The sequence below is a fragment of the Urocitellus parryii genome, chromosome 15 (genome assembly GCF_045843805.1).
Source record: "Urocitellus parryii isolate mUroPar1 chromosome 15, mUroPar1.hap1, whole genome shotgun sequence".
NCBI classification, from domain to species: domain Eukaryota; kingdom Metazoa; phylum Chordata; class Mammalia; order Rodentia; family Sciuridae; genus Urocitellus; species Urocitellus parryii.
The window spans coordinates 13,947,058-13,971,831 of record NC_135545.1 but is presented as its reverse complement, the minus strand read 5'-3'; the positions used below and the strand labels follow the sequence as shown (position 1 = coordinate 13,971,831).

The window sequence follows — 24,774 nt, the reverse complement described above, 5'->3', positions numbered from 1 at the left end:
ATGGGAAGGTCAGCCCTGAAGAAGAAGAAACTGAAAGCCATCACCCAGAACCCCGAGAACTTTGGCCTGTTCTTTGGGCGCTGCGGATCTTGGAATAAATCACTGAGTAAAGTTGCCTATGGCCCCACCCCTTCTGGGAACCAGGGCGCGGGGAAGCTTCTGTGGCTTTAGGATCTTGGGTGCCACTTCCCCTAGTGCTCCCTGTACCTGATAAAGGTGCTGCTTTTCCCCTGTCCCCTAGGGTCAGTATGTTTAGTGGCCTTCATGACCTACAGGGCAGAGGGAAGGAGGGAGGCCCCTCACCCCTACAGGTTTAAATATCTAAACTTCCACGTCAGGAGCCACCTGAGGGCTGGGTGAGGCCTGGGTGTGGACTGTGTGGCCCGCAGGAGCCCCTCGAGGGGACAGGCCTGGCTCCGGACCTCCCAGTCAGGGACTGATGGCCTGATGCCGGTGCCCCTCCCCCTGCAGCTCTGCCTGAGACCCCACCCAGCACTGAGATGGGCGTGGCCAGCCCAGATGTCAATCAACCTGCTGACACCAGACGTCCCCGCGAAGGCTCCGCCCTGGAAGCCGTATCCCCTGCGGTGTCCCCACCACAGAAGAAAGAAGATGCGGGCTCGCGCTCTTTTCCAGCGGAGAAGCTGACCCCTAAGGTCGCAGAGCATCCCTCTCTTGATTTGAGAAGGACTCTCAGTGTCGCCTGGTTCTGAGCTTAACGTCGCAGCCGGCTCTTCCGAACCAGGTCGCCTCCCCCGCGCGGGTCGTTGGCAGACTGCCACCAAGATCCAGGGGTTCCACCTCTTGGTTTCTCCCCCTCGAAATGAGAACAGGGTCCTGAACAGCCACGCCCTGCTCCGGGGAGGACCTCGGTCCAGCAGGGGCAGCAGCCAGGGGTCCACCAGCAGGTGACCACGAAACTGGAACGTCTAAAGAGGAGTCGGCCTTGAGTGGAAGGAGATCGGGACAGGCGACAGCAAGGGTGAGCCTGGAGGCCGTTACTGTGTCTGAGCCAGATTCTGTCCCCTGTGAGGAACTTAGAGGACTGAGTTGACAGAGACCCAAACTGGGCCCGGGCGGGAGGGGGCAGGGGGCGGTGCTGGCTGATGGGGCTGGAGTTTCAGTTCTTCAGGGGGAAGAGTTCTAGAAAGTGACGTCAACACCCGAAAACGGTAAAAATGGTCAATTTTATCTTATCTGGATTCGACCATGGTTAAAACTCTTAACCGCAAAAGATCAACAATGACATTTTTCTATAAGCAACGATAGCTTTAAGGTAGCGCAGCATAAACCCAATAAAAAATGAGCGATGCTCTATGAGAAAATGTATGAACTTTACCAAAGAGCACAGAAGGAGAGCTCGGTGGACTGAATGGACAGAGCGGTGCCTGGGTGACCTGGTGATATTGTGACACAAGGACACGAGGTCCTCCCCCCCACATGGACAGATCCAGAAAGCAATCCTCAGTACCAACGTCAAGGTGCAGGTTGTGACCACGCCCTGCCATTTATATAAAATTTATATAGAAGCACACGCAGCAGTGCGGTGTCATAAACGTGGGGCACTTACCCCAAGAGGACCACTCTACCTGAAATGTGTACCCTGTCCATTTATCTCGGGACAGTGGGTATGCCCTGGTGGGGGTGGGAGAAGAGAAGGTGCTGTGGTTTGGATTAGAATGTCTCCCAAGGGTGTTTAAGGCTTGGAACCTTTGAGAGGTGGGGCTTAATAGGAGGTCTTTAGGTCACCCCCTTGAAGGCAATTGTGGAGCCTGACCCCATCTTCCTTCTCTTTCTGCTTCCTGTCCAGGAGTTGAGCAGTTCTGTGACACCACGCTGTGATGAGCTGCTCCACCACAGGCCCGATGCCTCAGGACCACGGCGCCATGGAGTGAAATCTCCATGGCGGTGAGACACCATCAGTCTTTTCTCTGTATAAGTTAATGATCTCAGGTATTTGGTTATAGTAACAGAAAGCTGACTCACCCAGAGTGTTCGGTTTATGTCTCTGGAACTTTATTTATTTTAGAAAAAGAAAGCAGAAAAATATGTTAAAATGTTGATCATATTCAATCTGAATGTTAGATCCATAGGTATCTCTAGAATATTATTTTTGGTCATTTTCTGTAGTTTATACTTGAAGAGAAGAAATATATTGTTTTTCTCTAACCCTCATATGTTTGTATGGGATAAAACTCTTGAAACAAAAGGCAGATTAACAACGAGAAAACCAAATAAGCTTATTATATTCAGTGCTCATTTTGCAGGAGAAACTTCAGTTCATTATGATTATGACTATTGTTACTGGAGATTGAACCCTGGGGGTCTCAACCATTGAGCCCTATCCTCAGCCCCTTTTTTTTTTTTTTTTTTTTGAGACACGATCTTACTAAGTTGCTGAGGCTGGCCTCAAATTTGCTATACTCTTGCCTCAGCCTCCCAAGTTGCTGGGATTACAGATCATGGAGGCCACTAAACATACTGACCCTAGGGGACAGGAGAAAAGCAGCACCTTTATCAGGTACAGGGAGCACTAGTGGGAAGTGGCACCCAAGATCCTAAAGCCACAGAAGCTTCCCCCACGCCCTGGTTCCCAGAAGGGGTGGGGCCATAGGCAATTTTACTTAGTGATTTTTTTCAAGATCCGCAGCGCCCAAAGAACAGGCCAAAGTTCTCGGGGTTCTGGGTGATGGCTTTCAGTTTCTTCTTCTTCAGGGCTGACCTTCCCATTGCATGGAATGCCCGGATGGGGCTCCAGACAGCTCAGTCCTTCTGGAGGGGTTTCCTCTAGTCAGATAAGGGAACCTCTGGGAAAAACTCAGAAAACCCTCCCTGTGTTTTGGGAGAGGCAGAGGAGGCAGAAATGGGGTTGGGCTCCGTGGGGAGGGGAGAGGGTCAGGGAAAAACTACTTTTGCAGTTGGTCCAGGTCGGCCTTTCCTTACTGTAACGAATTATACCTGAGACGATCAACTTATAAAGAGAAAACAAATGGGTCCCAATGTTGGCTGTTTCCTTCCCTCCATGATCTAATGGCTTCCTGGCTTTGGGGCCTGTGGGGAGGCAGCTTACTGTGGCAGGAGTGCTCTCCCGGGCACAGGGCTCACCTCCTGGCTGGGAAATGGAGAGAGAGAGAGAAGGAGGAAGAGGCCAGGTCCCTGCAGTCCTCTCCCAGGCCTCCCAACACTGTCAGAGGCTCAGTGGCTCTGCCTCTAGGAGGGAATCAGGAAGCAGACACCAAGCACAGGGCCTCATAGAGTGACATTTATTTGCAGTGAATGAGGAGACAGAGGGAAATCGCTTCCCAAATTGTACCTCCCTGAAGCTGGGGAGGGGCAGGACATTTGGATGGTGATGCATATTCAGGAGGGGGCGGGGCGTCTTCCCAGCAGGGGGAGGAGCCTGCGCAGGCGCAGTCTGGCTGCAGGCTTCCTCCCCCTTCACCACACCTGCATGGAGCCTCAGTTCCAAAGTAACCCAAAGCTGGGCACATGCCTAATCCCGTGGCTCAGGAGGCTGAGGTAGGGGGATCACGAGTTCAAAGCCAGCCTCAGCAGCTCAGGAAGGCCCTAAGCAACTCTCTAAATAAAATACAAAAAAGGTCTGGGGATGTGGCTCAGTGATGTTTCTTGGTTCAATCCCCAGGACAAAAAAAAAAAAAAAGTAACTCAAAGCAGTGGCTTCGGGTCCCACCTTAAGTAGTATTTAAATAACAGTATTTTAAAGAGCAATAAATCAATCTTAAGCACAGTGTCCACTCAGCTCCAGAGACAGGAGCACTGTGGGGAGGAGTAAATTCTGTTCCCAGATCTGAGCTAATAAGCAAGTGACACAGGACATCTCTGTCTTTAGATGGGCGAGGGGAGGGAGGTGGGGGCCTTTGTTCTTGTGAATTGCTGTCCTGCTGGGGGCACGCAGGGGAAAGGACTTAACTATCTTCAGTTCCACAGTCCTCAAGATTTTAGGGAGAAATATTTTGGTGTCTGCTGAAGTTTGGGTCCTAAGTGTCTCCCAGAGACCCACGTGTTGGGAGCTTGTCCCCAGCAAGGCACGAGGGGGGGGTGGTGGCATCTCTACGAGGTGGGGCCTCATAGACGGGTCAGAGCAGGACTGACCCTTGGTCCCCAAGTTACTGGGGAAGTGCCCTTGAAGGGACAGTGGGAAGCCCTCTTCCTCTGCATCTCTTTCATCTCCCAGCCGAGATGAGCAGTCCCACCCTGCAGCGCTCCTACCCTGATGCTCTGCCTGTGGGAGGCTCAAAAGCAACGGGGACAGGGCTGGGGCTGGGGCTCAGGGGCAGAGCACTTGCCTAGCACGTGTGAGGTGCTGGGTTCCATCCTCAGCACCGCATATCAATAAATGAATAAAATAAATGTCCATCAACAACTAAAAAATATATATATATTTACATATTTTTAAAAATCAGGTCATTCAAAAAAAGCCATGAGGCCAGGCCCTCGGGGACTAAAAGTTCCCAAACTGTGAGCCACAATAACCCTCTTCTCTTGTAAGTTGATTCTCTCAGGTCATCTGTTACGGTGTCGGAAAGCTGACTAACACAGATTCCTTTATACTTAAAAATAGGTAACACTCAAAATAACCTCAGGAGTGCTCCTGGGGATGAGAACCAGCTCAGAGTCCTCAGACTGACTCATCTCTTCTGAGTGCTAGGAGGTCCCTGGAGCTGGCTGGCAGGTGCTCTCAACTAACCTCCTCGAGGTATCACACCTGCGCTGGTGCGTTCTGACCCTGCCCCGGGAGAGAGCAGGGATTCAGTGTGGGCCGCTGACCTGGAACCTTGGGGTTTGCAGAGTGGGTAGAGAAAGATGGTGCCTACAGCAGGCAGGAGTGTCCAGTTCCCAGGGGAGGTGAGTCCTCAAGGCCAGCAGGACTGACCCCCGAAGCCAGGACAGAACAGGCCCGGATCGTTAGTTCTGCTCACCAGCTATTTCCACTTTCTGTCCGAATTCTTGCCCTCATGAACCTGAACCTCCTGAACAGCCCTTGGACACCAATACCACTAACTCCATTTTACAGATAAAAACCCCAACAAACCAAGACACAGCAAAGTTAGCAAAAGTCCCCAGGTTCCACTCTGGCTTCTCAGTCTACACTTGTAACAACTCCGTGAGGCCCAGAAGGAGTCAGGAATGACCTGTTCCAGAATGTTCTGAATCGGTACTTTGATTTTAAGCTGCAAGCTCGTGAGCAACTGGATCCAGCAAGGACTCTCTGGCCGCCCTTTCCTCCCTTCAGCAAGTTGTAAAAATTCTTATGAGAAAGCTGCCTCCCCTGGGCCAGCTCTAGAAGGTGACACTTAGCACGAGTGACTGAGAATCGGTGCTGCAGTGGGTGTGGGTAGGTGAACCCCCCTCCCCCCACTAGCCTTGCACCCCTCCATTGGCCTCCTAGGGGCCCCCTGAATTCCCATCCTTAGCCCACGCTCCTCTGTCTTGTGATTTCTTCACAGAATGTATCATTCTTTTTGCAAAAAGTACAAAAGTTTCGGCTCCATCCGTTTCTTGAGGTTCCTACTGTCTCGTGTGGGTGCCCAAGGAAAACCTGTGTTTTCCTCCTGTCAATCTGCCCTGCATCGATTTGCTTCCTAGCCCCAGCCAAGGACCGAACTTGAAAACTGAAACAGGTGGAGGGGTGATTAAGTCTGTGCTAAGGTCTTGGATTTCTGGTGGGGAAGGCCCCAGGCCCCAGGGGACCTGCTTCCACTTAAACCTCCTGTCAATGACACTGTCTCCTTTGTCCAGTGACCAGATGAGCCAACAGCAAGGAGGAACCAGCTCAGGTGCAGCCCTCGGGAATCCAGGTCTGGCTCCATCACCAGAGGTGGGCTGCGGCCTTCCCATCTGTGAAACGGGAGAGTAGCAATTCCTCAATTGAGGGGGGGTAAGAGATCTGATGGAAGGAGGCGGATAAGATGTTCAGGCAAGACCCTGGGGTGAGAGGCAGAGGGGCTCGGGGAGCCCAGCTGTCCTCCGAGGGTCACCTCAGTGACGGTATATACCAGGGACAGAATTCCCACCAGAAGCTGGCTTCCCCGGGCCACCAGACCACCACCACCGAGAGAGCAGTTCTTTCACTGGGGCATCACGGTGCCAGTGTGGGGGACAGGGACCCTGGATCCGGAGGCGGAGCACCCAGAGCCACCCCTGCTGAGCTGGGCCAGTCGCTGGTCTTCTGACAGAAGCTCACGTTCTTCCTGGGTTCAACACAGGACACCCCTGTTTGTTTCTGAGCCGGGCAACGACTTCCTGGCGGAGCTCATAACTGTCATTACGTGGCCGAACCACGCAGCACCTAGTTCAACGGAACCATGACACCACGAGGAAGTGACAGTCACTCGCATTCCACAAGCATTTATTGACCACCAAATATTTGCCAGGCCCTGGGCAAGAGAGAGCAAACAAACTGTCGGTGGTTGATAAATATGGGGTGAGGGGTTGCAGTTTCAGGCAGGGCTGTCGGGGAAGGCTGCACTGAGAGGCTGACTTCGCAGCTGAGATCTGGAAGGGATAAAGGATTAAACCATATTGATATCTGGGGAAGAGGTAGTGCAAAGGCCCTGTGGCAGGAGCCAGGAGCAAGAAGACCCATAGGGCTGGAGCAAAATGGAGAGTGGTAGGAATAATACTTGGAGAGGTGAGGAGGCAGTGGGGGCATCCTGGGCCATAGGGGTGACTATGGGAGGATTCTGAGTAGGGGAGAACTTGATCTGATTCAAATGTTGATACTGAAGTAGACCAAGTACCCCCCACTTCACAAAAGACTCTTACCATAATTAAGCTTTTCCAAAGACCCTCCCCATAGGGACTGGGGAGATAGCTCAGTTGGTAGAGGGCTGGCTTTGCATGCACTGAGGCCCTGGGTTCAATCCCAGCACCACACACACACACACACACACACACACACACACACACAACAAAACAAAACAAAAAACTAGAAAACCCTCCCCTTAAGTACACTTCTTGTCTCTAGGATTTCACAAAGAGTTTCAACAAGAGTTCACAGGATCCTGCAGAGAGCTCAGGGTGGTTGGGAGCTTTCTTGTTCATGCCAGGTTTACAGAAAGAAGGTGTGATGCATTCTGTCTCAGAGACAGCTTGTTGCTATGCTGAGATACTATCTCTGGTTTCTTGGTAAAAACGTGTGAAACCTCTGATTAGCCTAAGAATGTGGGACAAAGAGTAATTGTCATGTACCTGCCGATGGGTGTCATGTCACCGCCCTCCTCTCCTGAGTGTAAATCTCCAAGGATTCCCAGACTTGGGGACCAGAGACTTTTCAGGCATTAGCTGCCCAGCGTCAATACACCTGCTTCCTGGAAATCCCTGAGTGCCCGCCTCCTGGTCCCATCGACACTGTGACTCACAATAGATACACACGGTGCTCGGTGCTCAGTCTTTTCTTTCCCCTGTTCCCACACACACAACCCCTGTGACTCTTGGAATCTCCACAGTGATGAGGTGATGTGTCTTTGTGTTTTGGGGGTTTTGGTGCTGGGGATTTGTCGGGAGCCGCTCTGGAAATACACGCCCTTACGTCCTGAGCAAGAGATGCTGAGCCATGATCACGCCCCACAATAACTTGGGGAGAAGCCATTCAAATGAGGCCAGGGGTCAGGTTTCAGGGGTTGCGTCTTGATGTCTGCTGTCCGCTGGTTGACTGACCTCTATCATGGTTGTGCTTTCTTTGCCATTTTCCTAAGTGACTGGAATAGTCAGGTTTTGTGAACCCAGCATTAGGTCCCCAGCCAGGGTAGATGGCGATGCTTTTCATTTAGAGACAGGGTCTCACTGAGTTGCTTAGGGACTCACTGAGTTGAACTTGGGATCCTCCTGCCTCAGCCTCCTGAGCCACTGGGATTACGGTGTGTGCCATCATGCCTGGCTGATGAGTGTCATTTTGCGTGTGAATGAGGTGTCTCAGGCTGGGGCTTGTGGGCCTCAGGATGGGGGCTGGTTGCCAGGGAAACCAATGTGTGATCGGAAGGTGGAACTTTCAGACCCCCAACCCCTGCACCTCCCTAACAAATGAGTGAGGGCAGAGGGGCTGAAGATCAAATTGATGAACTGCTAATGTGTGCCCCAAAGGTTCATAGGCTGGGAACCTAGCCTCCTAATCCATATGCTAATGGTATTTGGATGTGGGGTCTTTGGGAAGTAATTAGGTTTAGATGAGGTCGTAAAGATGGGGCCTCCCACGATGGCATTAGTGACTACATAAGGAAAGAAGAGACCTGGGCTAGCATGCGTGTTCTGTCTCCCCTGTGATGCTGGGCACCATGTTACGACACAGCAGAGAGGCCCTCACCGGAATCCAGAACCATGAACCAAATAAACTTCTATCTTGACCCATTATCCGGTCTCAGGTATTTTGTTATAGCAACAGAAAATGGATTAAGACATAAACCCATGCGGGTGACATGAGGCCTCCATAAAAATCCAACTGCACAGGGTTGGGAGGACTTCCAGGCAGGGAACATAAGGAGGGTCCTGGACGGTGGCGGGTCTAGATGGGACACAGAATTTCTATGCCCCTTTCCCCACACCTCACCCGAAGCATCTCCTCATCTGTGTCCTTTGTAATTTCCTTCATAACAAACGAGTGAGTGGAGGTCAAGTGCTTCTCTGAGGTCTGTGAGTGTCTGCCACAGGATAGAATCCAAGCAGGTCATTGTGGTGTTTTTAGTCACTTTTTCACAGCTGTGACGAAAAGACTCAACCAGAACAACGGTAGAGTGTCGCAATCTTCAGGACTGAAACCCTCAGGGTCACTCCAGGTGAACTGGGCTGCACGAAATCGTCACACAGAGACAGAGATACCTTTTTCTTTGGGTCCTGTGGCATCTCCTCTGACCTTAGGGGTGAAAGACAGACAGAGAGCACGTGCTGACCCTTTTATTGGGGAGAAGCCATTCACATGAGGCAAGGGGTCAGATTTCAGGGGCTGAGTCTAGCTTCCTGATGTCTGCTGTCAGCAGGTGACTGACATCTAGGAAGGCCACACCCAAAGGCAGAGCAAGAGCAGGGGACACAAAAAGGGAGTTTCCTTGGAACATTCTATCCCAAACAGGGCAAAGGGGTAGGATTACAAAAGAACAGGTGAGTGTCGCTCAACCCCAGGGGTATGGCTCCTCAGAAGACTGGCCTTGCTATGGGGGGGGAGGGGGAGGGAGAGACAGGAGTCACCGTTCATGGCACTACCCCTGGGACAAGTGACCTTTCAGACGGCCTGCTGCATCAGCATTGGAAGGTGGGGTAACTCCATGAGCTCCCCACAGTAGAGGGGGAAAAGTTTATTTGGGGGCTCAGGGTTTCAGAGGTCTCAGTCCATAGACAGCAGGTGACATTCCCGGGGGCTTAAGGTGACTGGAACATCCTGGTGGAAGAGTGTGGTGGAGGGAAGCGGCTCACGGGATGATCAGGAAGGAGAGAGGGAGAGGGAGAGAGCAGGGCGGGGTCTCCAGGGGCCCGACCCCATGTGCACCCAAAGCCACGCCCCACGCCCCCTCCTGCAGCCGCGCCCCGCTCCAGGTCCCACTCAGTGACTCCCACAGGTGACTCGGTCACTGAAAGGTTGAGGCTCTCCCCACTCACCCCTTCTCCCCATCCTCCTGCCTGGCCCACACAGGAGCTCTGGGGGTCACCTCCCCTCCAAACCCTGACGCGTGGGAACCTCCACTGGAGGCCCTGGGAGGCCCAGGTAGCTGGCAGGAGGACGCCGTTGACTTGGGGTCGACTTGGGGGACCTCCGCGGGTGCCCGCTGCAGAGTCGCTTGGTGTGAGGGGAGGGCCCCCTCCTGAGAAGTCACCCAGGGGGGAAGGAGGACCTGCCTGGGGGCTCCCACCTGCCCACAGGTGTCCATGGCCCCGCCCACGACACCTGGGAACAGCCGGGGGCGGGGCACACACAGGAAGCTGCTCGGGATCCGCGGGGCGACCCGGTGGGCTGGGCCGGGACAGGGGCGATCCACTAAGGGACAGGGTGTGGGGTGCAGGGTCCCCGAGATGGGTTTGGGGAGCTCAGGGCGGTTGTGTGAAGCCCCGTCTGTGCCAACAGCGCCCTGGGGGATCTGGTGACAGAACTCATGGGGCCCAGTGGGGCTAGGGACCCCTCCGTGAAGATGTAGAGCCACCCAGAGAGGCGACGGACTTGAGTGTCCACTTAGGAACCTGGGCACGTCAAAGTCTCCCAAGTGACCAAGCACCAACTCTTCATGTCCTTTATTGTCAAATGTGTCATTTCCCGGCTAATTTAATGTCCCTCAGCAGGCAGGAGAGATGGTGACACTGTTAAGCTTCATGCTCTTCTTGCTCTGCCAATCTCTGAAGCCATTTATTTAAATGCTGGCGACCTAGGTGCCCCGAGGCGCCCCCCTGCTGTGCCATCCCTGAGTACCAGCCTCCAGAGACTCTGGAAGGTTTCTCTGGGCTTGGTTGATGGGGATCCCCAAGGTAAGACTTCACCCGAGTAATATGAGTGAGAATTTTTCTGGTCGTGTTAAATAATCATGTTTGGAATTGTGTGGTACAAACGTAGAACCACCCATATTCCACTCGGGCTGTTTTACCCTCTTTAGGCCGTAAGCCCTGCATGTCTAGTCCTTCCACATTGACCTTGCCTCTGCCTTTGACCCACCAGTCCCCAGTGAGGATGAGAGAAGTCAATAGCGTGGCCTTGTGTCTGCCCTCCCCCAGCTCAGCTGAAGATTGGTGATAGATCTTCTGTCACCATCATCTGGAAAGGCCTTGGTGTTGGGGAATCACGGTTTGAAAGTCTCTGGAGGAGAGAGGCTGTGTTAGTCAGTTTCCTGTTACTATAATAAAATACCCGAGATAATTAACTTATACAAGGAAAAGGTTCCTCTGACTCATGGTTTCGGAGATTTCAGTCTAAGATCCGATGGATGCATTGCTTTTAGGCTCTGAGGGGGCTGCCGGGTGGTAGTAGGATGTGGTGGAGCAAAACGGCTCACCTCATGGCTAGGGAGCAAGAGAGAGGAAGGAGGAAGAGGCCAAGGTTCCACAGCTTCCTGTGAGGGCAGGCCCCTGTGCCCTAAAACCTCCCAGGCCTCCCCTCCTAACAGTCTGAACATCCCCCAATAGTGCCGAGCCGGGGACCAAGCCTTTAACACGTGAGCATTGGGGGGCATCCAAGATCCACATGACAGCCAGGCACAGTGGCACACGCCTGTCATCCCAGCTGCTCGGGAGGCTGAGCAGGAGGATCAGGAGTTCAAAGCCAGCCTCAGCAACATGGTGAGGCGCTAAGAACTCAGGAGACCCTGTCTCTGAATAAAACATAAAAGAGGACTGGGGATGGGGCTCAGCGGGTAAGTGCCCCTGGGTTCAATCTCCACCCCCCAAAAAAGATCCAAATGATATCAGAGGCCTCGTAATTTACCAGTTATGGGGAAGAAACTGGCAGGTCCTTAAGAGCCATGTGTCTCTTCCTGGCAGCAGGAGCTACAGGCCATGCACAGTTTCCGTGGTGGAAATAAAGGGATCTTCATCTACAGCAGGGAAAGGTGTAGACAGCTTCTCCTTCACATCGTCACCTCTGGTAAATCTGTTTCCCAAGTAGTTAGCTTCAGCCTTGGACATGAAGGACAGCCAGATTCTCAGATCACAGATCCGGTTCAGAGGAACCAGAACCGAGCCCATGTGTTTATATCTGCATTTTATCAGGCAGCACAAGCAGATTTTGATGATGCCTCACTCAGGCTGCAGGTTGTTATGTTTTAAGTAATAAAACTCAGTCTTCCTTCACGGGATTTAAAAATAAAATACAAGCTGGGCGTGGTGGCGCCCGCCTGTCATGCCAGCGGCTGGGGAGGCTGAGGCAGGAGGATCCAGAGTTGAAGGCCAGCCTCAGCAATTTCGAAAGGCACTAAGCAACGGAAAACAACCAACAACAAAACAATCAGGAGCCCTTGGGGGAGAGGCCAGGAGGGTCTGACAGTTGGCTTGGAACTGGGCAGGGGGTGAAGAGGCTGTCCTGGCTGCCTGCTGGTGGCCTGTGCGGGTAGTGGACCCCTGTGCTGCCTGCACCCCTCAGGTCGTCTGGAGGCGGCCCGGTGAGGACAGGGCACAGGGCAGCAGGTGGACTCTCAGTGACCTAGATCGCTGGCCTCTCCCTGTGAGCAAGTAGGGGCGTCCAGAGCCAGCCTGGCCGTGCATTCTGGTGGCTGGTCAGTGGGGCCATCCCTTGCAGGCTGCTGTCCCAGAACTGGGGTCCCGTCCTGGAGTCGTGTGGTGCTTCCAGCCAGCCATGCCGAGAGCGGATGGCACCCTAAAGGGAACCGGGAGGCCCCAGAGAGCCTGTGGCCCTGGCTGGACCCAGTTCCTGGGCGGGAACCTCAAATCCTAAGGAAATCCCTACAAAATCCAGCCCCGCCCCCACCTGCACCGAGGACGCTCCCGCTGGGTCCCCAGAGAGGAGTTCCCAGGAGACCCCGCGACCGCGTGGCAGAGGCAGGGAAATCAGGCTTCATTTCGGGGAAACTGAGGCTCGGAAAAGTGAAACCCAGGGCGCAGGGCAAGGGTGCAAAGCCACTTCACCTGGTGACCCCAGGCGAAGCCCCCTGCCCCGGGTCCCCGTGAGACCCCTCACCAGTCGGGCTGCTGGGCTCCCCTTAGGGAGACACAGGAGGCTGGGGAGGCCTTGAGGGGAGGGGACAGGTCTCTGTCCCCTGGGAGGCCAGGCCCTCTGAGGCTCCAACCCCTTCCTGTCTGGACCTGGTCCTTGGGGCAGGGGAGCTGAAGGTCCCCTGTCTGTCCCCGGGCGCAGGGCTCCTTCCTGCTCACTCCCGCGTATCTGCTCTGCTCAGGACAGCGCCCCGGGGACCCCAGCTCAGCCCCCTGCACAAGCCCGCGGGACAGGTGTCCAAGGAAAGTGTCACCTTACCCGGGGACACCGGGAAGCAGTCCCTATCAGCCCATCGGTACCTCCAGGACTCCGGGGCCAGGAGCAGGCAGCGTGGTCCCTGTGGTGCTGTCGAGGGCCACCTCCCTGTGGACTGAGCCCCAGGCTGGAAGGGGCAGCAGCTCCAGGCCGCCAGGTCAAGCCACGGCCACAGCCTCTCCAGCCTCTCGGCAGACCCCAGGTCCAGCCCCGCGCAGCCGGGGCCGCACCTGCCCAGCCCCGCCCCCCGCCGCGGCCGCCCCGCCCTGTCGACGCCACCCTGACCCCCAGGACCCACCCCGTGTTCTGCCGCCAGAGGGCGCCTGTGAGCAGCTGCGTCAGATCACTCCTCCGCTCAGAGCCCTCCCAGGGTGTCATCCTGCTGAGTAAAAGACAAGTCTTCCCTGTGACCCACAAGGCCACACATGACCTGCCCGTCACCTCTCTGACCCAGTGGCCTCCCACTTGCTCCCTTGCTCACCTGCTGCAGCTACTCCTTGTGATTCTGTGACCACCTCAGGCGTGTTCCCACCCCAGGGCCTTTGCATCGGCTCCTCCCTCTTCATGGAATACTCTCCCTCAGATCTCCTCATGGCTCCCTCTTTCCCCTGCTCCAAGTCTTTGCTCCAGTGGCACCTTCTGGGCCCAGGCTCCCCCTGACGGCAGCCTTGGCTGTCACTACCTGTCCTTTCTGTCTCCCTTACCCTGCTGGGCTTCCTGGACGTCTCCACCAGCTCCGTCTCAGGATCTCAAGGAATCGCCATTGAGTGTGGCCACCCTCCCACGATTCCCCACGAGGGCTGGTTGACTCCCTGGCCCTGTTGGTGCTCTGTGCCTGGCGGCCTCCAGGGAGTGCTGACATTCCCTGGCTGGTGGCCACATCACACCAAGTCCCGCCCCCAGCACAGTGCCTTTGCCTTGTCTGGACTGAACCTCTCTCTGACCCGCATTTAAAGACACTTGCAGGGCTGGGGACACAGCTCAGCTGGCAGAGTGCTGCCTGGCATGCACCAGGGCCTGGGCTCCGTCCCCAGCACCACCACCACAACAAAGATGCTTGCTGTGACAGGGCCACCTGATGACCCAAAATCTCCTGTCCCCATCCATCCACTCATCCCTGCAAAGATCCCATTTCCCTGGATCAGTGCATTTACAGGTGACAGGGATCAGGCTCCGTCTCTTCTGGTTGCCATAACAAAATGCTCCCACCAGGTGACGTTTGAACAAACGAAGTTTATTGTCATAGAGTTAAAGACTTCAAATCTAGACAGGTGCAGATTTGGGCTCTGGAGAAGGCCACTTGCTCACAGTGTCTTTTCCCGGGTCCTCACCTGGTAAGGGAGATTTCCTTTATGATGTCACCAGTCCCATCAGGAAGGCTCCGCCCCCATGACAAGTCAACTCTCAAAGGCTCCACCCCCAATACCATCATCTTGGCTGTTGGGATTTCTATGTATGAATTTTGCAGAAAATGTAAATATCCAAGCCAGAGTGGACCCAGACCTATTTGGGGCCATTATTTAGTCCACGAATATTCAGGCCCTGACAGATAGTTATTGGCATTAAAAATAGTTCCAGCCAGACATGGTAGCACAGGAGGCTGAGGCAGGAGGATCACAAGTTCATAGCCAGCCTCAGCAACTTAGGGAGGCCCTAAGCCACTCAGTGAGACCCTGTCTCAATTTTCTTTAAAGGGCTGGGATGTGGCTCAGTGGTTAAGCACCCCCAAGTTCATGCCCAGTACAAAAAAAAAAAAAAAAGTTCCAGAATAGATCTTTAGGGATGGGGATCTGGGACTCACCTGCTCCAGGTGAGTTGGGTTTAAAGGTGCCCTCCACCCTGGTGCCATGTTAGGGGACGTGGTGTCGCACAACATACAGAAACAAAACCATTACTTGATTGTCTCCTGTGGTCACCTGCCACTAACAGGCTCATTCCACTCTACGCTGCTGTCCTTGTCCGTCCCTGCGGGTGCTAGGCCTGCGCTCCACCACTGGGTCCCCTCAGCCCCAGTTCTCCCTGTTATCCCAGGACGCAGGGCTGGCCCGTCAGATCCGAGCATGGAGGGTGCCCCACTGAGCACCCACAGGGTGGAGCCTGGCCCAGCTCACGGTCAGTCCTGGTCCCTGTCCTCTCCCTTGGCGGGACTAGCCCGGGAACGGGCGCCCCACCCAGCTCTGTCCAGTGGGGCGCAAGGAGGTGTTTAAGGGACGATTTTGGAAGAATTCAGAGTAAAGGATCCCAGGTTCCCAGCTGAGAGTGAGGATCTGTGTTCACCCGAACCTGTCACCCGCCGCCCTGGGGAGGGCAGATTGACGGCCACAAAGAGGGAGGTAAATGGCGGGATGAGGGGTTTCCTTTAGGAACATAAGTCGCGGGACACCTGGCCTGGTGACTCCTTACATTGGGAAATCGCGGGGGCTGTCGGATGGGCAGTCGCAGAGCCAGCGGAGGGTCCTTTGTGGCTGCGACTGGTGCAGCACGACACAGGGTCTCCTGCAGGGGCGACAGGCGACGGAGAAAATCAGAGACAAGGAACCTCAGAGCGTTATTGCGCGGAGCTGGTGCAGGCGGACGGTGCCTGCTGATGGAGGGGAGTGGCCCAGGGCTGGCTCCGCGGCTTACCCCCCAGGGCCTCCAGTCAAGCCTCGGGAGTGATCGAGAGGCTTCTCTGTGCACTCAGAGGTCACAGGGCTAGAAGCGTTTTTGCGGCTGCCCCGCTGTTGCAGTGCCGGGGGCTCCTGCTGTCACCCTGCTGCCCCCGGGAAGCCCACTGTCCTGGGTCATCTGATCACTGTGAGCGCCGGAGGTGAGGCTGTTAGCATCCTTGGCTCGGCTTCTTGGCGAGGAATGTTCCCCAGATGGGAGTTCAACAATCTGACGCTGCAGGGTCAGCCGACGACGGGGCTCACCCCTCTCCACCCAGGACCCTTTCCTATAACCAAACAACCGAGGCCGTCGGCTTTGCGAAGAAAACAGGTCTGTTGTGGCTCACGGTTCTGCAGGCCCAAGACCCAGGGGCCGGGTCTGTCGATGGCTGTGTGACTCAGCTTTTGGTCACTGTGAGCAAAACCCCCGACAAGAACAACTTAGAGGAGGGAGAGTTGATCCTAAAAGCGTCGGGGGCTCAGGGTTTCAGAGCCCTGCGCTCGGGTGAGGAGCTCCCGGGTGTCAGGGGAGGGAAGCGCTCAGGCCCTGGCGGCTGGGAAGCAGGGAGGTGGGGTGCAGGGAGGTGGGGTGCGGTGGGGGCAGGAGAAACCCTTCAGGGCACACCCCGTGACCTACTTCCCTCCCCTGGGCCGCACCTCCCAGGAGTCCGCCCGCCGGCAGGGGGTTAACCCAGGTGAGTCCCAGCGCTCAGGTGCAGTGGCGCCTTAGGCTCCGCCCAGGCACCTTGCTGCACCTGCTTTTCCTTTTACACCAATTAATCAAAGCGCTGCCCTTTTCCCAGGATGGACCCTGGTTCATTCATGAGGCTGCGCACAGAGCTCCACCCGCTGGCCCTGAAGTCGCCCTGGACAGACAGAGCGGCTTTTAAGGCGAATCAAGTCGAAACTTCAAGAAAAATATTCAGCGAACAAGAGTCAAGCCACCATGAAGGCTGCGAGGTTCTCTGGGCCCCCCCCCCCCCAGCCGAGGTTCAGGACGCCTGGCCCAGGAGACACCCTGCGCCCGTTCCCTCGGGGGTGACTTGTCGCTGACCAGCTCTGGCCTCAGTTTCCTCACCTGGGAAATGGGAATGGCGAATGGGAAGTCGACTGCGCGGCCCTTGAGCACCGAATGGGGGAAGAGAGAGAGAGGCCCGGTGCTGGATGGTGTGGGGGACCATCAGACAGGACCCGAGGGCTGTGAAGAAACCCACCCTGGGCTCCCCACAAAGGCAGTCTCCTGGGAAGTGAAAGTGCCTGTGGAGGGGGTTGAAAGGCACAGACAGCCCCCACCCTGAACGGCTGTTTTTTGGTACCAGGGATTGAACCCAACCCAGAGGCGCTTAACCACTGAACCACGTCCCCAGCCCTTTTAATTTTGAGACAGGGTCTTGCTGAGTTGCTGAGGCTGGCCTCAAAGTTATATATAATTAAAAAAAAATAACAGAAATAATGTCAGCACAGTGGCCCACACCTCTAATCCCAGCAGCTGAGAGGCTGAGGCAGGAGGATCACGAGTTTGAGGCCAGCCTCAGCAACTTAGTGAGGCCCTAAGCGACTCAGTGAGACCCTGTCTCTAAATAACCATATAAAAAAGGGCTGTAGATGGGGCTCAGTGGTTAAGCTCCCCTGGGTTCAATCCCTGGTTCCCTGGTACAAAAAAAAAAAAAAGATAAAAGAAATAATATTGGAAAATGCCAGGCATGGTGGTGCGGCTCTGGAATCCCAGCGGCTTGGGAGGATCACAAGTTGGAGGCCAGCCTCAGCAACTTAGCAAGACCATCTGCCCCAAGGCCCTCCCACTGTGCTTCCCGGTGCTGTCTGGGGGGGGTTCTTTCTGCAACAGACGCTGGATGGAGATAGAGTCATGCAGGAAGTGCTGGAGGTCATCTTTGAACGCGGAGGCGACACCTTCCAAGATGAGATGCCATCGTGCTGGAGGTGACAGAAGAGGAAATGGGCAGAGGTGTCCCTCGGTGCTATTGCTGAGCCACCGTCCTGACCCACAAGTGGCCCCCCCTCAACCCTCCCGACTTTGAGTGATAATAAATGTCCTCATGGCAGAAGGCTCTTGGCACTGGGTCTCCTTTCACTGGAGCCCAAAACACCTTGGGTGTTCTGCTGGGGTCACCAAGACCACCCTTGGGTTTGGTGAGTCACTAGAAGGACTTGTGGATCTCACGGTTCTAATTCTCTACATTGAAACAATGTGAAACCCATCAGAAAAGGGAAGAGGGACATCGGGTACAGTCCAGAGGAAGCAAGCACCAGCTTCCAGAATCTTCCCCTGAAATCGCCTAAGAGGCACTTACATTCTCCATCCACAATATGTGACAACACAGGAGAGGCATTTTGAACCTGGGAGTCCAGGATTCTTATTGGGAGTTGGTTACAAAAGAACTGACTGCAGTTACTGAAGCTCCAGCAGCCCTGGAAGGAGAGCAGATATGCACCCACAAGATACCTTGTTTGACCAAACGACCCGGCCAAACTAGTTGTATGAGTCCATTTTCTGTTACTAGAACAAAACACCTGGGGTGGGACCCTTTATAAAGAAAAGAGGTTGATTTAGATCACAGTTCTGGAGATTCAAGAGCATGGCACCAGCATCTGCTCAGTTGTGGCCAAGACCTCTCAGGCGCATCCCAACGTGGGGGGTGGCACCACTGCAGGGTTGTGTGTGTGTGAAACGGAGAGAGCATGTGGTGAGATAGGAGCTAGAGGGACCCAGGGGCTCGGCTTTCTCTTTTTATAACAACGCACTCTGGCGGACACTAGCAGGGGTCCCACGAGGGCTTCATTCATCCCTTTCAAGGGTTCCCATGACTTCATTAAATCTCATAAGGCCACGCCCCTTAGAGGCTCCCCACCCGGCCATCACCACCTTAGCCACCAACCGCAGCCTGGGTGCCCTGCAGTTCAAGGCCCAAGTGTGCAGCACGTGCTTAGGAGGGCATTGGAGGAGCTCAGTTCCGGGCACCAGCCAAGGAACACGGGGCCCTCTAGGAACGAGCAGGGACCTTGCTGAGTCAACTCTTCTCTGTACGAGTGACATCATTGCCCTCATTTTTTTTTCTTGGAGGAAATGGAGATCTGGAGATTAAGAAATGTTCCAGGGCCAGGGTGTGGCTCAGTGGTAGGGCAGCACCTGGAAAGCGAGGCCCTCACTAGAGCTGGTACCATGCTGCCTGGGCTTTCAAGCCTCCCAAACTCAGATAAAACCTCTTTTCTTCACAAGGTTCTCAGACTCAGGTATTTCATTACAGTAACAGAAAACACACTGATATGCCAGGGGAAGTTTTTGTTGTTGTTGTTGTTGTCCCAGTGATTAGGAAAAGTCACCAGCACTTCCTGGGCAGGGAACCAGGATGCTAGAGGTTCCAGGAGGCATCCCATGGTGCCCCAGACAGGCAGTCCCATACTGTGTGCCACTGGCCATGGCTGTAGGTAGCCCAACCCTGAACTCCATTTTACACATAAACAAATATTTGACTTTCTGGAAGGTAGCTACTGGGTGAAAACAAGAGAAGCCTGTTCATGGGTCATGATTTAGGTGCCTGCACACAGGCAGGACAGTGCCCGTCTGTCTTCATTTGTGATGGTGCCGTCAGCATTCGGGAACATTCTGCCTCCAGCACCGATTCCCAAGCCCCGTGTGATGTCTTGGAGCTTAATCAGGCTCAGTCTTCTCAATGTTTTTCTATAAATTACTTTCCTCTTATTCTTCCATTATTACAATAAAGGACATTATCTTGATTTCAAAAAAAAAGTGAGGTGTGGGTACGTGACCATTAACCATAAACTGTACTTCAGGGTGATAAAAGCAACATAAAATATTTATTGTAACATAATTTATAATGATAAAAATCAGGGCATCAGTTGCCCCAGGGCCTGAGTGATGGCAAAAGGAACAGGGCCATTTAAGCAGGTGTATTTTTTAAAATATTTTTTTTTTAGTTGTAGATGGACACAATTTCTTTATTTTTTATTTTATTTTTATGTGGTGCTGAGGATTGAACCCAGGGCCTCACACATGGGAGGCAGATGCTCTCCCACTGAGTGCACCCCAGCCCTGTTTTGTATTTTATTTAGAGACAGGGTCTCACTGAGTTGCTTAGCACCTCCCTGTTGCTGAGGCTGGCTTTGGACTCCGATCCTCCTGTCTCAGCCTCCAGAGCTGCTGGGATTACAGGCGTGCCAAGCAGGTGTATTTTATGGTGATTGTAAGATAAATTATAGCTCACTCAAGTGGAATAAAACATTAATTTTAAAATATCTGTATAGAAATTTTAAAAGTGTGTGTTAGAAGAAAGAAATGTGGATCTGATGAGGTCCAGAACTGCGTCTGGGCCCTGGGTTTTACACACACACACACACACACACACACACACACACACACCCAATCTCAGTAGTGCCCCTATTAGGGATGATAGGACATAATGAATTTTGCATGAATTATACAAAACTTTCAATTCTGTAATAGATACATTTGTGTGTCTGTCTGTCTGTCTGAGTTTTGCTGGTCTGTGATGGAAATACGTTTCTTGTTTGAAACTGTCGTAGTCTAATATATGTTTTATTTTTTGGTACCAGGGATGGAGCCCAGAGGTGCTCATCCACCAGGCCCCAGCCCCAGCCCTTGTTAATTTTTATCTAGAGGCAGGGTTCACTAGATTGCTTAGGGCCTTCCTACGTTGTGGAGGCTGGCCTCGAACTTGCCACCCTGAGCCTCCCTAGCCACTGGGATGTACAGGCCTGTGCCACGGCACCCAGCTCAATACATTTTTTAAACACCCTAAAATAGTAGTTGCCCAACTTCCAAACATGCTCCCCATCTCCCGGCAGCACGCCCACCAGGACCGGGGGGAAGGAAGCCCCTCACACACTCTCCCTGGGGACGCCTGGTTCCCCAGCCTCAGCCAGGATCCAGTTGTCATGGTTTACCTGGAAGCCCGCCAGTTAGGAGCTTGTGTTCTAGGGCCCACGGGGGAGGAGGAGAAGGCAGAAGTCGTCAAGTTGTCATCGTCTTGACAAGTTCATCGCCATGTCTCCGTGTGACGGCCCAGGAGGACAGGGACAGAACTGGGGAATACCATGGCGTCGCGTGTCCGGGGCTGGCGGTGCCTCCACCTGCATCAGGTCTGAACCTGCACCTCACAGACCGGGGAGGCGAGGAGCGATCCCCCCAGGAAAGAACGCAGCGGATGTGAACAGGTCGTCCATAGAGAAGGACATTAATGGCGATCACGGTATCCGAGTGAGCGAGGAGCTGCCTGGCAGTAAAATAAGTGCAGCTTCAAACCACACTGAGCCAGGCACACGCCGGGGCCCACACCTGGAATCCCAGCGGCTCAGGAGGCTGAGGCAGGAGGACCGCAAGTTCAAAGCCAGCCTCAGCCATGGCGAGGTGCTAAGCAACTCAGCGAGACCCTGTCTCTAAATAAAATACAAAAAAAGGGCTGGGGATGTGGCTCAGTGGCTGAGTGCCCCTGAGTTCAATCCCTGGCACCAAACAAACAAACAAAAAAAAAAAAAAAAAACACTAAAAAATGGGATTCCTGTGTGGCATGGGGGCGCACAGGGATTGGGAGGCTGAGGCAGGAGGATTGTGGGTTCAAAGCCAAACTCAGCAACTTAGCGAGGCCCTGAGCGACTGTCTATCCTATGAACCACTGCAGCCACCTGTCCCCGGTGCCTCTGCTGGGTCCCTACCCCACCGTCTGTTCTCCTGGCGCCCAAAGAGCACAAGGAGACAAGTTGTCGTGAAGGTGCAGAGCTCTGGGGGTGGAGAGCTCTCACCAGCTTCCGGGGGCCACGGGGACAGAGAGTGATGATCACAGCAAAAGGCCAAGGAGCAGGCGGTCCCTGACCTCTCAGGAGCAATGTTGCAGACCGGGGTGGGGGGCGATGCTTGCAGAATTCCGAGAGAAACTGGTTTTTACGCCTGGATTTTCTACTCAGCCAAACTGTCAATCAGGATGGCAGGGTCTGAGTGTGCAAGGCTCACCCACTTCCCTCCCAGGAACTGTTCCCAGGAAGTGACAGGCAGGACGAGCTCGCCACGAGGGAGCATCACCCGAGAGGAAGGACGGGCCCAGGGCACAGGGGACCTGACGCACAGAGGTGACAGGGGAATCCCCGCCTGGGGCTGGGCATCCGGCTCCGACCCCAGGACTCGGTGAACACGGGCCACGCTCTTGGGCCCCAGGTGACCTTGGGTGACCTGGACTTGTCCTGACTCGGGCGCCCTGGGGACACCGTTCCCTCCCACAGCTGCTGCTGGGCCGACCCTGGGAGGGAAAAGGGAGAAACCCCAGCTGACAGGGACCCCCGGGGTGGCCAGCCATGTGCCTTCTGGGATCACTCACGCTCTAGCCCACAGATTGTTCCAGAAGGCGTGCGTGTGCGTGCACTCCCAGGGACACGGGTCCCAGGCTTGACTTGGGTTTGGTTCTGCTCATTGTCTCCTAGAGGCTGTCCCTCAAGAGTGGCCAGAGGCTGTCCCTTAAGAGTGACCAGACTACCCTCCCCCCCACCCACCCACACACAGGGCTCTTCTCTCTGAGCCACCGGATCTGGGCTCCGTGGCGCCCGCCCAGAATCCCAGAGGTTTGGCAGCCTCCACAACTCAGTGAGGCCCAAGTAACTTAGAGACCCGGCCTCTAACTGAAAAATAAAGAGGCCCAGGGATGTGGCTCAGTGGTTAAGGGCCCCTGAATTCTAACCCTGGTACCAAAGTAATAATGATGATAATAATAATGATGATGCCCAACCATCAGCGCAGAGTCTCCTGCAAACCCATCGCTCCTTCCCCTGTGATCCAGTGGTCATGCTCCTTGGTGTTCACCCGGGAGCCGGACACTTATGGCCGCAAAAACCTACAAATGGGGCTGGGGCTGTGCTCAGTGGAGAGCACTTGCCCAGCACGCGTGGGCCCTGGGTTGGATCCTTGGCACCACGTGAAAATGAACAAATAAAATGATGGTGTTGTGTCCATCTACAGCTAGATTTTTTTTTTAAACTTCACAAATGGATGTTCATAGGAGTCATTGTCTTCTTCTTCTTCTTCTTCTTCTTTCCTCCTCCTCCCCCTCCTCCTTCTCCTCCTCCTCCTCCTCCTCCTCCTCCTCCTCCTCCTCCTATTTTTGAGCTGTCAATGGACCCTTATTGTCCACTATTTCACGTGGTGCTGAGGTTGAATGCTTTCTTCTTCATGGTGGAAGCAACCCCATGTGCTCCAGTGGGTGAGTGGATAGACAGACAGTGGGACTTCCAGAGAGTGAAGGAGTGGTGACCTCAAGGGGCATGAAGACACCCAGTGGAAGAGGCCGGTCTGAAAGGGACTCCCTCTACTATGACATCCCGGAAAGGACGAAGGTGAAAGGGGGCAGTGGCCGCCGATGGTCGGGGTGGGTGGCGGGAGGGTGGGACTGAGGGGCAGCAGAGCCGTTCTGTGGGGTCCCCGAGGGTGGACACGGGTCATCAGACGTTCGTGGAGACCCACAGAATGAACGGGAGTGGACGCCATGCGGACAGACGGCACCCACGGGCCGTTCTGGGGGCTCTGCGAGTGACAGGGGACCTCAACACAAAACGACTCTAAGAAAACGACGACTTTAGAAAAATCACAAAGAAACCTGACGTGGAAGATGGGTGAGATCCAAAAATAGTCGGGAGTCTTCTTAATAACCTGATAGCAGTGTGACTTTCTCAGTTTTGACACATGTGTCGCGTTCCGCGAGGTGTCAACGTGCGCGGGGAGGCTGCGCGGGGAGGCTGCGAGGGGAGCGTGGGATTCTTCGCGTGTCTTTACGCATCTGTGGCCAATCTAAAGCCCATCCCAGGAGGAGGCCAGAGAAGGGCTCAGTCCATGTCGCGCAAATCCACATCCACGGGTGAGCTGGGAAGAGAAGCCAGAGCTGGCGCCCCCCTGTCACCCCAAAGCCCTGGAGGCCGAGGCAGGAGGATCAGGAGTTCAAAGCCGGCCTCAGCCCTTTAGCCAGGCGCTGAGCCACTCGGGGAGACCCTGTCTCTAAGTAAAAAATTTAAAAAGGGCTGGGGATGTGGTCCCTAGTACCAGAAAAATAGGAAAACAAAAATCGAGAAGCATGAGTAATTGACTAAATGTCACCATAATGGATACAGGGACTTGGGAGGGACTGGTAGAAGTCCTGCTTCCTTACGGAGGAAATACGCAGGCTTTAAAATTGCTGTTCCCCCACTGCACCCCGGGCTTCTCCGCTCTGTTCCACATGGGGTGGAAAAGACAATAAAACCTTGGGACAGTGTCTCAGGATGCTTGGTTGTCACCTAGGTGCAAGGCGACACTCCCAGGGAGTGTGCACACAGGGGACGCCTCAGTCCTGTGCTCCCTGGGAAAGCCCTTCCCTCCCAGACACAACCGACTCCCCAGGGCTGTTCCACCCAGTGAGCACACGGGGTCTCTGTTCCTTCTCAGACGGATCCCCTTCCCCAGCGGCCAGGGTCCCAGCATGGACAGCTGATCGTTCTGTTTTAGGGTGTTGGGGAGCAAACCCAGGGCCTTGCACATGCCGGGCAAGTGTGTACCACTGAGCCACAGCCCCAGTTCTTTTAAATTTTATTATTATTATTATTATTACTTTATTTTTATTTTTTTGAGGCAGGATCTCACTAAGTGGCCCAGGCTGGTCTCAATCGCTTTGCCTCAGCTGCCTGAGTAGCTGGGGTGACAGGTGTGCCACCCCGTCCGGCTCAGGCATATCTCCTTTGAAGATGTCATAGATCCTAAATGCAAGCCAGCCGGGTTCTCTGGTGTCTGCATTTTCTAAGACTCATCCAAACTAGTGTCCAGTGGCCCACGCCAAGGCCGGAGGGAAACCCAGAAGTTCGCGGGCAGCTTACTCAGAGACAGGAACTCTGTGCTGGCTTCCTGCACCTGTGAACTGGGTGCATCCCAATCCCCGCCTCACGGCCCTGCTATGAGGATGTGTGAAGCCCTGGGAGCAGCGGCGAGCGCCGAGCGTCCTGGGAATGTTGTCTAAAAAAGACACTTAAAGAGATTTTAAAAAGGTAACTTTTTTATTTGTTTATTTTTGTGTGGTGCTGAGGATCGAACCCAGTGCCTCACTCATGCCAGGCGGGCACTCACCACTGAGCTCCAGTCTGTGCCCTAAAAAGGTAATTTTTAATGATTCCTATTGACTTTAGAATCCTCCACCAGCTGGGGGT

General features: G+C 54.3%; 1 protein-coding gene across 1 annotated transcript in view; it reads left to right on the top strand.

Annotated features, from left to right (window-relative positions):
• The window catches only part of Acp7 (acid phosphatase 7, tartrate resistant (putative)), a 46,065-nt gene continuing 21,291 nt past the window's right edge, over positions 1 to 24,774 (top strand). The window contains exons 1-3 of the mRNA XM_077792811.1: positions 1 to 106; positions 472 to 656; positions 775 to 908. Of these exons, the coding sequence (XP_077648937.1) occupies positions 1 to 106; positions 472 to 656; positions 775 to 908 (425 nt within the window). The remainder of the gene's footprint in view (positions 107 to 471; positions 657 to 774; positions 909 to 24,774) is intronic.